The 17,940-nt window shown below is 46.1% G+C and overlaps 1 protein-coding gene across 2 annotated transcripts in view; it reads right to left on the minus strand.

The window, feature by feature from the left end:
* LDLRAD3 (low density lipoprotein receptor class A domain containing 3) overlaps positions 1 to 17,940 on the minus strand; it is a 584,528-nt gene that overhangs the window by 249,941 nt on the left and 316,647 nt on the right. For both annotated transcript variants that reach the window (XM_086959537.1, XM_086959536.1), the window contains one exon: positions 13,468 to 13,602. In XM_086959537.1, coding sequence (XP_086815663.1) covers positions 13,468 to 13,602 — 135 coding nt within the window. The remainder of the gene's footprint in view (positions 1 to 13,467; positions 13,603 to 17,940) is intronic.

Below are 17,940 nucleotides of genomic sequence, written 5' to 3' on the forward strand. Positions count from 1 at the left end.
GTTAGACAGATTGTACTCATTCCTTCCATTGCTTTGTGTTTCAGTGCCCGAAGGCGACTGCCCTACTGCCAAGGACTGGAGCTGTAAGGACGGAGTACCACCCCAGGGTACCCTGAGGAGGCACCGCCCTCTGTGGAGGCAGAGAATACACACGCCGGAACCAGGATAATTAGAGAAAAAATGGAAGCTGTAAGCGTATATTGGATGAATCTTATATCACATTTATTATGCTCACACCCCAAAATGCATTGACTCTTGGTGAATTTAAAAATATACATCTTAAAAAGTACCAGTTTACTAGAGAGCTCGCGCCTCTCCTTCTGGGGAACACACCTGTAACCTGCAGTTTACATACAGAGCTCAAACGCTCCGTCCATCATCCCCTTTTGTATCGCTTTGTTCGTCCTAAATTGGCAGGGTATGCTCAGACGTGAGTCCCTTGCTCACTCTACCACTGGATTCAAGATAGCCTGGCTGATGAGGATTATGAATCCGAAACCGGTCCCAGAATGCTTGTTTCCGGTCCAGGGAAGACATGGCTTGGCAGTTCGGGCTGGACTGTTCCCATGAGGCACAGGGTCAGACTGATTTGCATATGGCCATGTCTGAACTGGGGTGGCTGAGTGAGCTAAAGAACGGTGATGGATTAAACCCAGATCAGTTGACTGGGGGTGAGTGTTTGATTTGCTCAAACGCTCCGTCCATCATCCCCTTTTGTATCGCTACATAGAGATCTCAGCAGCATGCACTCAACCCATTGAGCTACCTTTAATGTGTGCACAGAAAAATACATCTCAAGATGGGTAGGGACAAAAAACGCACAATAAATCGAATATTTTCAACAGGCTCCTCTGTTTGGAGGTAAAATCCATTCTTTTTATTAGCAGGGCTAAAGGTTAGACATTTATTCAAATGCCCCAGGGAAAACCAGTTCCACACATTTAAAACATTATAGAGCGGTAATTATAAAAGGCATATAAACGCTCAGCCATCCTAAACAGCCCAGTGAACTGAGAGTAGCGGTGAATTATGTGGAATTAAAATTAAAATGACCCCATGAAAGGGAGGGCAGTGCGGCGGAAGGCAGGAAGATGAAAGGCGCTTTCATCCTTCCACGAGCAGCCGGAGAGAGGCGGGTGCAGCCGGAGTCTCAGGGCGATGACTTTCATACAGGAATGCATACCAGGAGAGATGTATGCGGCGAAGGGGGAGACGGCTTCGTTTTTAGATAACTCTGTAGAAGTGATCACTGCTCTCCGTGTGGGCGCGGATAACAAAGCACTAGGAAGTGGTACAATATTGTCCAATGAGAATCGCTTCTAACTGCACAGCACTCGGGTTTTATGCTGCTAAAGTAAGTGTGCCATTTCCATGTGTTGCGTGTGTTTTTGTGTGACACTGACTGACATGCCTCGCGTGCGGGTCTTTGAAAGAGACTTCTGTACAAGAAGAGGAAAGCAATTCTGCCAAAGTGGTGAGATACATTAAAAAGGAGAAAAAAACGAGCCCCTATTATGTTCTGTAAACGTATAAAGAAGCTGCAATTCTCCTGAACTGCTTCAGTTGGGTCCTACACTTCCGTTTCCGAACAGGATGGGCCTGGGGGCATTCAATCCCCGCACATTAGTAAACAACCTAAGTACACAAGACTTTAAGGACATTACTATAGGTTGTTGTTACACTTGTATGTTAAGCCCGAGTCTGAAAAGCCACTAATAAGCCAGAGCGCGAGCATCACTGCATCAATTAGAAGGAAAGAAGGTACAACATAAAATTCCCAGGTAATGGCTCAACGCTCTCAGTTTCTCCACCGCCAGCTACTACAGAGACAATAGCATACAATTTGATTTAAGTATTTTATCTCATTTTTTGGTCCTTGTTTCTACTACTTGCTCAACATCATTTGTAATCGTATTTGCCAAATACATATAGATTTCTTAATAGTAGAGCTTTCTAAATATTTTCCAGAGTTACATATATACAAAACCAAAACACATATCATATATTAATATACAAACTTTTTACATTGTTTATCGCACTTTGATCTACATTAGACTTTTCTACAGTACCCCATATCTCAATTTACTCACTCCTTCAATCCCCAAACAAGCACATTCTCACTTCAACCACTCATTCATCCCCCTCAGCCTTATTGAGGACCCCTGTTGATTTGGAGTCTTTTCACCCCAACCCCCTCCCCCTGCCCCCACCCCCTTGGACCTTCGTTCGGCCCCTACGCCAAAGGTCGACACTAAAACAGTTTATTCAACACGCTTTTCTGAGCCCAACCACTAGACGGCGGTATAACACACAGAATAGGTTTAACATGCAATCTCCCACAGAAACGTTCTAAGTAATCCCCAGCCCGCCAACCTGCTGCATCTAAAGGGCATGTGTCAGAAAAGTCACCACCCAGTGGGAAAAATGCAGATCCAAACTACACGATCCGAGGCGCTTTTGTGTAACTGCAAGGGACATGGTTTAGAAAATTGCTAAATAAATGAATGCATAAATAACATAAAACAAACATTGAGAGAATGTGGCCTAACGGCTAGAGCGGTGGACCTCTAAGCTGGGGAGACACAACTAGATTGCCTTGGTAACTTGGCCTAAATAACTGCACATCTATTACAAATTATGGGTAACCAATATGAAGTGAACACGATATGAATAGACAACAAATGGAAGGTGGGGCTATCATGCTATGCACCCAGTCACCAGTTCCTGATTCACACGAAGTTAGAGCGCTGCTGGTGATAAAGGTACGAGCGGACTTATCAAGGTTTAGGTTTCCTGACAATAAGAGAAACAGACAGGAGTAGAGGATTGCCGTCTGCACAGTCTTCGACTGGGACATTCTTGGAAAGGTGTTTATTTACACTTTTAAACTGTTACGGAGTCTGTTGGACGAATCCATTTTCATAGGAATTGTTTCACTGTCCACGAGCCTTGAAATTGTCCGGGGGGACGAAAAACATGTCGGCTACAGTGTTGGATGTTTATACCCGTCACTCTTATTGTGAAGTAACAGAAGAATACAATAACAACAGCGGATTGGATAGATTTTTTTTACAAAACAACTGATTGCCTCGAGAAGAGTTGGAATATAAATGACACAGACCAGTGGGTGCGTGTTTGCTTGCTTCTTTGTACGACAGATGGTAAACAGACCTCAAAACTGGGGTACTAGGTACGATCCTCAGCAGGGTCACTCATCACTCTGTGATTCTGGGCAAATCACTTAATCTCCCAGTGCCTAATAAAACATTTTTGTGTCCCTCTGTAAAGCGCTCTCATACCCTGGGGTCGAGTTCGCGCAATTTAATAGATACAAAAGATAAACTGCGTGGATCGAAGTGATAGGTAACTGGCAATGCCAAGTGCTACTTTCAGGGACAAGGACACGCTTCAATACTCAAACAACTAAGTTGCAAAGCACAGTTGTATTTTAACACTTTTTTTGTTTTTCTCGTGTCCGCAGCTGGTCAAGTTATTATGACTTGAAAGATATTTTTATTTCAAATACTATGCCCCACTGCATGTTAGCAGTTCTGGTTTCAATATGTTCTGGTTTCAATATGTGTGCAGTCCTATATTTGAAGAGCACATCTTGACTATCACTCTGAGGTATGACCTATTGCTTGATGTGAAAACATCCTCCCAGCTGTGTATGCCTTGAGTAAACACAGCCCTGTGTGGAGGGGAAGGTCTGACATTGACTGAAAATGTGATTCTTGTTTGTTCTTTCTACAGACCCATTCTCCACGTGCATTCTGCAGCGCCCTCCTAAGGCAGGACTTCCAGTATGATGCGCTGCAGGGCTGAATATTTCACATGGACAGTAGGCCTCAAAGGACGACAACGCATCATACAGAATTCCAGCCCCTCCCCACCCCCCCTCCCCCAAGAAGGTGACCCTGACATGGACAAACAGAACAATGTGCACAATGCATTGCCCATGTGGTTCATCGTTCTGCAACAAGAAAGTCAATGAGCAGGTGGGCGAGTGACAGATTCAAGGTTTGGTTTTTGAGTGAAGCTTCCATCGAATCATATGTGACTGGTCTAAGAAACTTTAAGTGTGTCTATTAGATTTTTTTTAAAAGAAGCATTAGCAAAGCCAACCAGTCTAGTATAACGTGTTAACACATGTATATGTTTTGTTTTATAAGGCGCAAAAGTACACGTCACTGGGGGATCTAGGCACTAAAACGAGCTGTATCCAAACTCACAATCCATTAACCTCAAATGCCCCTGTTTAAATACAAGGGAATAGCCAATACTTAAGTTGTTTCCTGAATCAAAGAAGATCTGGTTCATCTGTGAGTCTGTAAGCGACTACCAACTGTGGATGGCCGTGGCAGAAAAGCCACACTCGCCCACTGTCTTGCAGCAGTCCTTCGGGATTACCAGATTACTGGAAATGACGGATCTCAGAGTGGGGGAAGGGAGATACTGCATTAAGCAAGGGAGATAATGCATAAAGTGGGACCAAAGGGTTAAGCTACTAGGTAAGAAGAGTGCCTGGTGAAACAAGCAAATGGATTTTAACAGAATTTTTTCCTTCGCCGGCAGCTAGTGGTCAATATCGACGAGATAGGAGAACAGCGATGACTACCTCTGGATAACTTGGCTGCAACATTTTGTATCAGTTGCAGAGTTTTCAGAGAAGCTGCACAGGTGAACCCAGTTAGATGTCGCTACAGTAATCTAAATGTAATCAATTGAATGCGTTTAGGATTGTGACCTTTCGGACTGAAGTGAACAGACAGAGCACAAGTTTTACGCAGTGAAGCAGAAACAGCGATTTTTGACCTCTGATGCTACCTGATCAGCTAGAGATAGCAAGATATCAATTCTTGCTCCACGTTTCTTGACCACTGGATCCAGCGTAGGAGTAGGGTCTAAGGAGGGCAGAAGTTAGCTGGTAAGGGCGCGCCAGGTTTGGTGGGACCAGTGATCCCTGTTTCAGAGCGGTTCAGCTTTCGATCGTTTGAATTCATCCAATGGTGGACACTGGCTGAACAGGCATGGAAATTAGAGCAAGCCGTGAAGATACAATCTTTAAACCGGGCAAAATTTGAGTAGCATCGTACTAGTAGAAAAAGAAACTCACGCCTCATGATTCAATCAAACCAAAGAAATCAGATAAAGTTAAAAAGAAGTGGTGAGAGAACAGAACCCTGGGGGAAGCTGCAGGAACACAGCTTTTGGGGGATTCAAAGTCGGACTTGAAAAGATGGATTTGCTAAGAAGTCCCTGAGCCAGCATAGGGCATGTCAACAAAGGCGGTCACAAGTGCTGTTTACCATTAAAACCTGTCCTATAGGTTTTTCCATTCCTCGGAAAAGTAACAAAAAAAATAATAGCTTTTTTTAAATAGAATTTAAAGGGGAAATCAAGAATTGCATGTGACAAACAGTCTGATGATGGATTGTGCTCTTATGATGTAGTCCCTCATGCATCCCAGCTGAAGCACATACGCAAAGGCAGAATGATACACCATACAACCAACAGCTGTGTGGTGTCAATGTACCGCTGTGCTCTAAAGAGATGGGTTTAAATGCATATTGCAGATTACTGTGTGTGTGGTTATTGATGCTCTCATTCTGAGCCTTCCTGTTCCTAGCACGAGGTCGCCATTTTGAGCAGATATGGTATTCCACCTCACTAGACGTCGACAAGAGAGCGAGCACCCACAAAGCGCCTTGGAGTCCGCTAAGACATCTCTGATCAGGCTACGAGGTAAGTGCCAGAGACAACAACAGCGAAGCGGTCAACAAAGCCCAACGGCCACAGGAAGTACGGAGAGAGATATCGCGAGAGATGGGTGGAACGGATACAGCAACATCTGCACAGCAGCCGCGAAATCTGACATTAATCAACCCGCGGCCATCGGAAGGAAGGAAACATCTGGTTTGTTACTGGATCAAAAGGCTTGGGAAAACACTTGCTGGAGCAGAGCCTCCTAGGCGCTTCATTTGTGGGTTTTCCGAATATACTGAACTTCACAGCAGGCACAAACCGTTCTCTGTCTGTACTGTTGGCTCAACAGCCGGGGCTTCCTACTTCCTGCCTTTAACTAAATAATCACAATGTTATGTCAATGTTATTGCAAATAAGAATGAGCACTGGCAAAGTCAACAGGTCTTGGCTCTAAATGGCCGAGCGAGTGGCTTTGACAATTAATATTTGGCTTATGTTCATATACAAAAGCATGTTATGTCATGGGGATTTGTAAAGCGCACTATCTCCCGCGAAGGTATCCTGGTACTAGACAGGTGTTTGTGCCGCCTAGCGCTGCCTATGGTTGGTTGGTTAATTGAAAAGCCAGGGCGACAGCTTCTTGTGGAATTAAAAATAGGAGGCGGCTCTGATTTGGAGAGGGAGGCCGTTCCACGCTGCGGGAGCGATGTCAGCAAACGCCCGCCCTCCTGTTCTTGTTCTGTGTATGTATGCGAGTAGGAGTCCTGTCGAGCAGAGGCATCAGGGTGGTTGGTGGAAGGAGTTACGACTCTTCAGGTAGATGGGACCTGAGTTGTGTAGTGCCTTGAATGTCTGAATGAGGAGTACGAAGAGGGAGTGTTTGTGTATCAGGAGGCAGTGTAGTTTCATGAGGGGTGGTCTGATGAGAGTTCTTCGTGGGAGACTGAGGATGAGCCAGGCTGCCGAGTTTTGGATGGTTTTGAGTCTTCCAGTGAGTTGCTTGGTGATCCCGGTGTGTAAGTTATGTTATGTTATCGCTATTTATAAAGTGGAGCAATTACTCGAAGGTGTCCTGGCGCTGACCACTAACTCTGAGAAATTAAGATAGAACAGGATTAAAGCGTAAGACCTAGGTTTTCAATCCTCTCCAAAAAGTGAGGAGGTCCGGGGCCTTTCTCAGATTCAAGGGAAGATCATTCCAGGCCCTAGCTGCGCACACTGTAAAGTTTCTGCCTCCCCAAGAGGATTTTTTAATGGGTGGCACTATCACCAACTTGCCTCCTCCAGAGCGCAGGGTTCTTCTGGGTATATACCACTGCATTTTCTATTTTGAGAAGTCTGGGCCTATACCATGAAGTGCCTTGTACACGGTGTGCAATGCCTTAAAGAGCACCCGTTTCCTGACCGGCAACCAGTGACGTTTTTTCATTTCCTTAGAAATGGAGGCATATTCGGGAGTACCAGTAATCAGCCTGGCTGCCGCATTTTGCAGCAGTTGCAATTTATTCCCAAAAAGTTCCTGTATATTTAAATACAGTCTGTTGCAGTAATCAAGTCTGGACATGATAAGTGCAGTGACTAGAGTTCGCTTGCTATTAGTTGGCAGAAAAGGAAGAACTTTTTAATCATTCTGATTAAAAAGTAGACTCCAGATGCCACTTCACTGATTTGGTCCCCAAAGTTGAGTTTTTCGCCAATGAAGACTCCTAGGTTTTTTATCTTCCTGACGGGAATTGGAAGAATCCCCATATCTTCTGGCCACCACCTTCGGGTCCAGAAATTAGGATCATTGCCAAACAGGATGGACTCGGTCTTTCCTAAATTCAGATTCAGGCAATTTTTCCCTTGTACAACTTGCTGGTGCCTAGGGCGGGAGCGAAAGCTTTTCGAGCGCTGCTTGGGATTCATTTGCAGATCTTCCTCCGTATCTTCAAGGTGAATAAGTCACAACACTTGTGCCAGCATTGCCGGGAATATAGCAATGGGCTTTCTGTTACAGAAAAGGTGTTGCCACGCCTATGGGGAGTGACTTTGTATCATGCATTAGGGTGTGACATTAGAGCCTCCACATATCATATAAAACTGTATCACTTCTTGCTGCGGTACAAGATTTTTCGGAGCCAAGATAAATGATATTTTGACCACTGTGTGCTCCCTTCACAATAGCAATAAGCCTTTTTTTGAGACCATTTTCCTGTAAACTGAGGGAAATTTGTGATGATTTGTAGTGGCGAAGGGAGGCCGCTGACTGCAGTAGCCATGAAGCATCGGCAGCTCTGGCAACAGCATAGATTTGGGACCCCCTCTATAGTTAATTTTATGACCAGGGAACAGAGAGGAAAATATCTACCAGAACATGATAAAGTTCCCCTGTGGCCTATTCACACTTACTCATATGGCATAGCTCATATAATTAATCATAGAGCCTTCAGATTAACACAGGTACACAATATCTAATTTTTAGTATTTTATTCATTTTTTTGTAGTGTATCAAAAAATAATCTTTTTCTTCTATTTTACTATTTTTCCATGTATATTTGCAAATTCATCTATAACACATGTAAGTTTCGCCATTAAAATTCAATAAACAATTAATTTGTCATTATAATTCAATATAGAAGTGAGAGAAAAGAATTTATACAATAAAGAATAAAAGACCCTGTCAAACACAAATTTATCAACATTCACACTTACTAATTCATACATATAAACACACTTCAATTTATACCACAAAACAATTTCTAAGGTTGAGGTAACACAGATGTTAATCGTTAAAGTAACATGTTAGATTAATTCAACTGCTCTTCAGTCATAACTTTGAAACAGGTACATTATATTATATTTATAATTTCAGGTACCCTGTACACACACGTTGAGGAGAGAACTGTTTCTTTGTTGGTCCTGAGGAAGGTGGTACAAGCCCACCGAAACGCGTAGACCTCGTGTGGAAATTCACGATTAACATCTGTGTTACCTCAACCTTAGAAATTGTTTTGTGATATAAAATGAAGTGTGTATAAATGTATGAATGAGTAAGTGTGAATGTTGATAAATGTGTGTTTGACAGGGTCTTTTGTTCTTTATTGTATAGATTCTTTTCTCTCACTTATATAGTGAATTGTTCACTGAAAAGAAGGTAGCTTCGATTGACTTTGAGCTGACGGGGTTGTTTTTAACAAAGATCCTTTGTGGGTGCGTCATCACTTCAGATCTGTCTCTAATAACGGGTTGAGGGGCAGAGCCGCCTCTTCTTAATGTCGGCTTTGCTAAAAATGTCCCTTTGTTCTATAGTATGTAAAACAAAGCATGTTATTAATTAGACACGTTTTACTCTCACGAGCTCCGGGGGGCGCCCCAGTGATGCCCCCTGAGCTGGAGCTCTCAGAACAGCCGCCACATGTGGCTAGCAGACGCCACATGAAGGGAGAGGGGCTTTAAGGGGTCACCGGGAACACTCTCTGGCAGCCGAAGAAAGCCCTCCCGGGGAAGGGATATTGTGTTAGTCCTGGCACGGGGCCACCCCTGGGAGGAAAGCACTACACGATGCGGAATCTGATTTTTTATAAATATCTCCTGGCTCAAAATATATCCTGCAGAACTTTTCCGTTGCCCCCCGCTACTCCCTTCAGGTGTGAATTAATCGGAACCTCGTGATGGGGATCGAGCTGGGTGCTGGGGCATTTATGATGATACAGTTCTTTTAACATGAGGTAATGCTGGATCCAGGGCTGCACAGATTTTTAGCACGCCATGTAAAATAAAAATTGCCAGCTACTATAAAAAAAAGTCCCTTTTGTTTGCATTTTGCACCAATTTGGCACTGCCAGGAGGCTGCGCGCTAAGAATGGCCCCTCATCAAACCTTCCACTTTGGTTGGGTTTGAGTCTCCGCTCAGCCCCGGAAGTGTGCAACTGACTCACAAGGATTCTGGTTACCAGGAAATGTGTGTGCACCTACATATTACGGCATATACGGGTCACTGCATCTACAGGTTACTCCATCAACAGATTACTGCATCTACAGGTTACTGCATCTATGTGTTACTGCATCTAATAGTTACTAGATTTACAGATTACTGCATCTACAGGTTACTGTATCTACAGTTTATTGCATCTTCTGTTTATTGCATCTCCTGGTTATTGCATCTTCGGGTTACTGAATCTAATAGTTACTAGATCTATAGATTCCTGCATCTACAGATTCTTCATCAACAGGTAACTTCATCTACGGGTTACAGCTTCTAATAGTAACTAGTTCTACAGATTTCTGCATCTACAGATACATGCATCTACAGATTCCTGAATCTACGAATTCCTACATCTACAGGTTACTGCATCTATTAGTAACTACTTCTACAGATTCCTGCATCTACAGGTTACTGCTACTAATAGTTACTAGTTCTACAGATTCCTCCATCTACAGATACCTGCATCTACAGATTACGGCATCTACAGGTTAATGCATCTAATAGTAACTAGTACTACAGATTCCTGCACCTAGAGATTCCTGCAACTACAGGTTACTACATCTACAGATTCTTACATCTATAGGTTACTAATCTACAGATGTCTGGATCTACAGGTTACTGCATCTACAGATGTCTGCATCTACAGGTCACTGCATCTACATATGTCTGCATCCATAGGTCACTGCATCTACAATATCTATAGATGTCTGCATCTATAGGTCACTGTATCTACAGGTTACCGCATCTACATATGTCTGTATCTACAGGTCACTGTATCTACAGGTTACTGCATCTACATATGTCTGCATCTACAGGTTACCGCATCTACTGGTAACCGCATGTACAATCACTGCAACTACAGATTACTGCATCAATTGATTCCTGCATCTACGGTCACTGGATCTCTAGATTACTGTATCTACAGATGTCTGCATCTATGGGTTACTGCATCTACAGGTTACTGCATCTACCGATGTCTGCATCTATGGGTTACTGCATCTACAGGTTACTGTATCTACAGATGTCTGCATCTATGAGTTACTGTATCTACAGGTTACTGCATCTACAGGTCACTGCATCTACAATTTACTATATCTATAGATGTCTGCATCTATAGGTCATTGTATCTACAGGTTACAGCATCTACATATGTCTGTATCTACAGGTCACTGTATCTACAGGTTACTGCATATACATATGTCTGCATCTACAGGTCACTGTGTCTACAGGTTACTGCATCAACATATGTCTGCATCTACAGGTTACTGCATCTACAGGATAACTGCATCTACAGATTTCTGCAGCTATGGGTCACTTCATCTGCGGGTCACTTCATCTGCAGGTTACTGCATCTACAGGTCACTGCATCAACAGATGTCTGCAGCTCGTGTTGCTACGCCTACAGGTTGCTGTATCTACAGGCTGCTGTATCTACAGGTTACTGCATCTACAGGTAACGTCAATGGCCATGGTTTGGATTCTGCTCTTCAGTAAGCAGGGCCTCGTGTATGGACAGGCAGGTCACAAATAGAGGGTGCTTTATGTGAATCGAATTTTTGCAATCTGCCTGGCATTTTGCAGTGCGACCCTTCTATATACTAATAGTTTGCACCATAAACAGCCCATTCGCTAACCTGTGTTACAAAAATACTACCTAATGAATATTAGTTAGGCAGAGCGCTATTTACAAAGGTGTAAGAATGGCCGTGAATGCCTGGATGGCTAGCAGACCCCGATTCCTGTGTCTGCTTCACTTATCATTTTTTTTTAATGAGCCATATCCATTAAGAAAACAGGTTCTACTTTTAGAAAAGTTTCTCATTGGGAAGACATAAAGGTGGGGCAGAGACAGGTCCCCAGGGCGACGGCCTGACCTCCCGAGGCAACACTACATGATTTCCTATGGACAGCATCCTCGCGGTACAGCGTCCTCTGTGAATACCTGTTCCCACTCCTGCCTGGAATTACGTAACTGTCAATAGTTTGCGACCGCAGTAAAAAATCACGGATGCAGTTCATTACGATTCGCTTTTTGGAAGAAGCCCCCCCCCCCCTTCCAACCGCCACTCCTAATTACAATTTAGAAGGGGTCGCAACATTCCTTTTCTGATTTGGAAAGGCTTTCCCAACTCGTAACCGGGCTTTGCGCATTGTAAAATACTCTTTTGCGGTAACAAACTCTGAGGCTTTCTGTGCCTCAGTGGTTACGACCACAAAAGTGACTGTGGATCAAGCCCAAAGTTCCTTATGTTCACACCTATGAATTATGCATAGTTTAAACTGTGACTGAAAAATAAGAGCTTTTTGGCACAAGTCCTCGCCACAGACCTCCAGATGTGAACATGTACAGGTCAGGACCAAAGTGAAGAAGTCCCATCTCGCCCTCCACTTATATTACAAAATGGGTTCCATATGGCATGCTTTCTTGTGCTAGGGAGATATCACACCCACAGTGATTTACACACATTTGTACAGGAAAAAACAAACGAATGTTTGCCAAGTTAAGCACCGCAGACACCTCTGCCAGTGCTTCTGTTTTGAAAACCATTACACCTGGTGTGGGTGTGCAATGATTGTTCCCTGCACTGCAAGGCTTTCAGTACCATGATATCAGAATAGGATGAACCCCGCCCGAGACAGTGACCATGGGGTTTCCAAAACTAACAAGCAAACAAAACACCTTTGCAAGTACCTCTTTCTCTCTTTGCTAGACTAGGCCAGGGTTTTCCAAAGTCGCTCCTGGAGAGCCAGATCCATGCCAGATTTTTAGCATATCCCCATTTAGATACATGTGGCTCTCTTAAAAACCTGGCATGGATCCGGCCCTCCAGGACCGACTTTGAAGAACCGTTTTCTAGGCCCAGAGGCCTCTCCAGCTTGTCTCACTAACCTGCTTACATTATCATACCCCAGTCCTTTTCACCGTTCTTGCCTTCACACCTTTCTCCAGGATACTCGATTCTACTATGCACTCGCTGGTGTCGGGATCACACAGTGCAACAGAGTCACCAGACAACGCATTGAGTATCGCAGGGTGGGACAAGCTAATGCAATGGCAATTTACTATAATCATATTAAAATAGAACATTTTTAGGAGAAGCCCACATGTTGAGCAGAAAGTCCACTGGAGGCTGGGAAGCGGGAAACATGGTAAATATGAAAGTTTTCCTGAGCCCAAGGTAGGGCATCAGGTACACATTAATCATACAAAAGAATTTTTGAGAGGCAACACAGATATCTCATATACAACACATTCAGTACTATATATTTTGCAATTCTCGTAGGCATTCATTAGCCGAAATCGGTCTTGTGCTTTATTTTGTATTTTTCAAAGGTGCACAGCGTTTCCCAAATAATTATGGATTTGCAGCATTTCACACATAATCTGCAGATGTTAACAAAAAAAAGGTTTCTAGCTTAAACGGATCACAAGTTGCTAAAAATGTAGGAACACATGTTGCAGTGCAAGTCCTTTCGCAAGACTGAATGGTCACCTTTCTGTTGCATAGCAATGTGTTTACGTTTCTACTGGTACTAATGAGCCACTAATGAGGTGAAACCTTTGGCTATACAATATTACCATGAGGTAAAAACAAAAAATAACAATGGAGTAACAGTGTTGCGTTATGCAGCATATTTCGTCTTTTTTTGCCGGTCATATAGTCAACCCGGCTTCACAACCTGGTCCTCTGCTGCTGAATAATTCCAGTGGCTCTACTTTTAGGACTAGCAGCAGTGCTCTAGAGGCATGAAGACTTACCGTGCACAGGATAGTGGCAGGCACCGGTACTCACCTTGAGGGTTGTCGCAGTGCTCCTCATCGCTGTTGTCATGGCAGTTGTTCTGCCCATCGCACACAAAGCTCTTGTCCACGCACAGGCCGTTCTTGCAGTGGAAGCGGGACGTGGAGCACAGCAGGGGGTTTGCAGCTGTGAGAAGGGAGAGAAGAAGGGACCATCGTCAGAGGGGTCTATGGACATTTTGAAATAATTGTCAGAACAACCCATTGGTATCCCCCAATACCCTTTCAAACCTGCATGGACATCCTGGAATTAAACCCACGAAAAACCCAACATCTTTGGGGAACTTCAGAAATAATCATTATATGAACCCAACGATATCCAGAAAATACATTTCACAATGATCCAAGGGTATCTATGGAATACTCTTCATAAGAAGAAAAGGAGTACCGATGAATAACCTGCAGATGAAAGCAAATCTATTCATCCAAGAATCCTCACTGGGCCTCAACCTGATCCATGCATGGTTCTAAAGGAAGCACCGTCATATCCACGCGGCAATCAACACAGCACTGCAAATGCAACAACCATCACAACAATCCATCTATACCAACACAACAATCTTTACAATACTTTACGAGTAGTCATACAACAATCAACGAACGGGCCCAATCAAATCCATGCAACAATCATCACCTGATTGCAGAAACATAGATAAACTACAGTACAATAATCAAGGGAGCACTACGAACCAACCATCCCAATATGTCAATGGTCGCCATAAAACAAATGTATAACTGTCATCTCAAGTATAGAACAAGCATTTGCAATGCAATAGGTCTCGCATTTATGAGAGTTTGAGCTATTGGCATTGTAACTGTCAATGTGTGTTGTGTTAAAAACAGATAAATAACAAGCATTAGAAATGCAATAGGTCTCGCAGCATTAGAGTTAGTGCTTTTAGAATTGTTTATGGGTTTTTTTGTAAATCTTTAGCATGAGGTTGAGGGTGAGTGAGGGTGAGTGAGGGTGAGGGGTTGAGGGTGAGTGAGGGTGAGGCTGAGGGGTTGAGGGTGAGGGTGAGTGAGGGTGAGGCTGAGGGGTTGAGGGTGAGGGTGAGTGAGGGTGAGTGAGGGGTTGAGGGTGAGGGGTTGAGGGTGAGTGAGGGTGAGGGGTTGAGGGTGGGTGAGGGGTTGAGGGTGAGTGAGGGTGAGGGGTTGAGGGTGAGTGAGGGTGAGGGTGAGTGAGGGTGAGTGAGGGGTTGAGGGTGAGGGGTTGAGGGTGAGGGGTTGAGGGTGAGGGGTTGAGGGTGAGGGGTTGAGGGTGAGTGAGGTTGAGTGAGGGTGAGGGGTTGAGAGTGAGGGGTTGAGGGTGAGTGAGGGTGAGGGTGAGTGAGGGTGAGGGGTTGAGGTTGAGTGAGGGTGAGGGGTTGAGGGTGAGTGAGGGTGAGGGTGAGTGAGGGTGAGGGGTTGAGGGTGAGTGAGGGTGAGTGAGGGGTTGAGGGTGAGGGGTTGAGGGTGAGGGGTTGAGGGTGAGGGGTTGAGGGTGAGTGAGGGTGAGGGGTTGAGGGTGAGTGAGGTTGAGGGTGAGTGAGGGTGAGGGGTTGAGGGTGAGTGAGGGTGAGTGAGGGTGAGGGTTGAGGGTGAGTGAGTGAGGGTGAGGGGTTGAGGGTGAGGGTGAGTGAGGGTGAGTGAGGGTGAGGGGTTGAGGGTGAGTGAGGGTGAGGGGTTGAGGGTGAGTGAGGGTGAGTGAGGGTGAGGGGTTGAGAGTGAGGGGTTGAGGGTGAGTGAGGGTGAGGGTGAGTGAGGGTGAGGGGTTGAGGTTGGGTGAGGGGTTGAGGGTGAGTGAGGGTGAGTGAGGGTGAGGGTGAGTGAGGGTGAGGGGTTGAGGGTGAGTGAGGCTGAGGGGTTGAGGGTGAGTGAGGGTGAGGGTGAGCGAGGGTGAGGGGTTGAGGGTGAGTGAGGGTGAGAGAGTGAGGGTGAGTGAGGGTGAGGCTGAGGGGTTGAGGGTGAGTGAGGGTGAGTGAGGGGTTGAGGGTGAGGGGTTGAGGGTGAGGGGTTGAGGGTGAGTGAGGGTGAGGGGTTGAGGGTGAGTGAGGGTGAGGGGTTGAGGGTGAGTGAGGGTGAGGGGTTGAGGGTGAGTGACGGTGAGTGAGGGTGGGTGAGGGGGTGAGGGGTTGAGGGTGAGGGGGTGAGGGATTGAGGGTGAGTGAGGGTGAGGGGTTGAGGGTGAGTGAGGGTTAGTGAGGGTGAGGGTGAGGTGTTGAGGGTGAGGCGTTGAGGGTGAGTGAGGGTGAGAGAGTGAGTGAGAGTGAGGGTGAGTGAGGGTGAGGGGTTGAGGGTGAGTGAGGGTGAGGGGTTGAGGGTGAGTGAGGGTGAGGGGTTGAGGGTGAGTGAGGGTGAGGGTGGGTGAGGGTGAGGTGAGTCGAGAGGGTTGAGGGTGAGGGGTTGAGGGCTGGGTGAGCTGTTGAGGCTGTTGAGGGCTGGTGATGCTTATGTATCGTGTAGCTGAGCGTTATCTTTTAAAGCGTGTATTTATCTGCTGAGCTGAGGGCTCGAGGCTTGATCTGAGGTGAGGCGTGAGCTGAGCGTGAGGGGCTTGAGGTCTGAGTGGTTGGAGCTTGTGAGTGAGGCGTGAGAGCGTGAGGTGAGGGCTTGGTGAGGTTGAGGGTTGAGGGTGAGGGGTTATCTTTTAAGTCTGTTAGCTATCAGTGAGTGACGAGCGTGAGCTGAGGCGTGAGCGTTGAGCTAGCGGGTGAGGCTGCAGCGGGTGAGGGCTTTCCACACCAACCATCGTATAGGGCGTGATTACAGCGCCTGATTTAATCACGTTCACTTACTCACTCCGAGGCACAAAAATAATGCAGATCGGCAGAAACAAAGCTGCGTTTGTGAAAAGTCGCGACTGTTGCTCCCAGGAAGAGATTTGCTCTCTCCGGCTCTGATGAGGAATGTTCTCACGACTGGTGCCGAGCTTGCAGCCCTGGGTATTAGTTCCTGAATGGACGCAAATGTGGTGGAAGGAAACCGATGTACTCGCGGCTTTATATCCGCTCTGCAGGCCCGCCCCATTGGCTGTTCCACAGAAGAGGTGGTGATGCAGGCAGAGCTAAAGGTTACAGAATTCCCATATTGAGGGTTCCCGGGTGTGGCATTCGTGAATGTCCAACCCCTGGCAGCTTCAGGAAATTAGCACATTCTATGGACAGGTAGGTGCCGATTGGCTGGCGTTGTTTAGTGCGAGCCGGTCTGGGCGCTGGCTTTAGAACGCACAGCAGTCGTCAGTGAGGGAAGAAGTAGGCGATCATTTTTTGGTGAAAGGGAAATTTATTGCACTTATAGATGTTAATTGCGTCATTTGCAGCACAATGGCAGAAGCGACAGCTGCTGTGAGGGAAGCCTTGCGTACTATTTGCAAGGATGGGAGGGAAGATATATTATCACCAGGGGTTCTGTCCCAGGTGTGGATCGGACTTGAAAGGAAAAAGAGGACAGCAGCAAGTGGTGTGTCACCCGCAGTTGCTGCCGGTGTCCAAGTGAAGGCTCTTTGGCTGGAAGCCACAGAGCCTCGAGCAAATTAGGACGTCATAAACTTAATTTGAGCCAGCAGGCTTTACTCACCTCTGCCTTCAAGTTCTCTTCAGTACAACGGGGAGGGTGAGGGGCAGAGCTGGCACACATGCTTTGCAGAGCTCTGCTGCTTCAATGAAAAAGTTTCTTTAAGGAGCCAAGCAAATTAAAGGGAACGTTTTCAGAGCTGAAAATAGCTCAGTTTCTCCCGCCAGTGGCAAAGTTTTGCATAACCAGTATTTCATGGTAGCACAGGTTAAGAGTGGAATTCGTCATAATAAGGATATACATATTTTTGGGAAAAGACTGTGTCTGTAGGTTTTGGCGACTCTCAGACCAACGTGTTAGGAATGCTGCCAAACAAAACAAGCCTTTCACCGTAACTCGGCGGGCAGGGGAGGGGGCGGAGAGGGGAGAGGTGCGACACGGCAGGCAGGCAGGGGAGGAGAGTAGGAGGAGGAGGGGGGAGGAGAGTAGGGGAGGCACGGCCTAGCGGCAGGCAGGCAGGGGAGGAGAGGAGGAGGGGGGAGGAGAGTAGGGGAGGCACGGCCTAGCGGCCGTGCAATCAAGTAGAGCGGCAGGCAGGCAGGGGAGGAGAGGAGGAGGGGGGAGGAGAGTAGGGGAGGCACGGCCTAGCGGCCGTGCAATCAAGTAGTGAGGGGGCGGAGCTGGGGGAGGCTGTGAGAGAGAGTAGGCAAGGCAGGCGGCTGGGGGCATGTGGCACGCGCATTTAAGCTCAATGCGCATGCGCATTGAGCTTAAATTTCTCGTGCACTGCAAGGAATCGCCACGATTCCTTGCAGTGTGGATAAAGAGCGGATAAGTGCCAATACTCTCGCCTTGCTCGATGCGCATGCGCATCGACAGGCGAGACCTAAAAAGCAATGCCATTTACAGTGCTAATAGCTCTTGCAATTGCAAGACCTATTGCATTGCAAATGTGTGCTATAAAAATAAA

The sequence above is a fragment of the Lissotriton vulgaris genome, chromosome 2_2, assembly GCF_964263255.1.
Source record: "Lissotriton vulgaris chromosome 2_2, aLisVul1.2, whole genome shotgun sequence".
NCBI classification, from domain to species: domain Eukaryota; kingdom Metazoa; phylum Chordata; class Amphibia; order Caudata; family Salamandridae; genus Lissotriton; species Lissotriton vulgaris.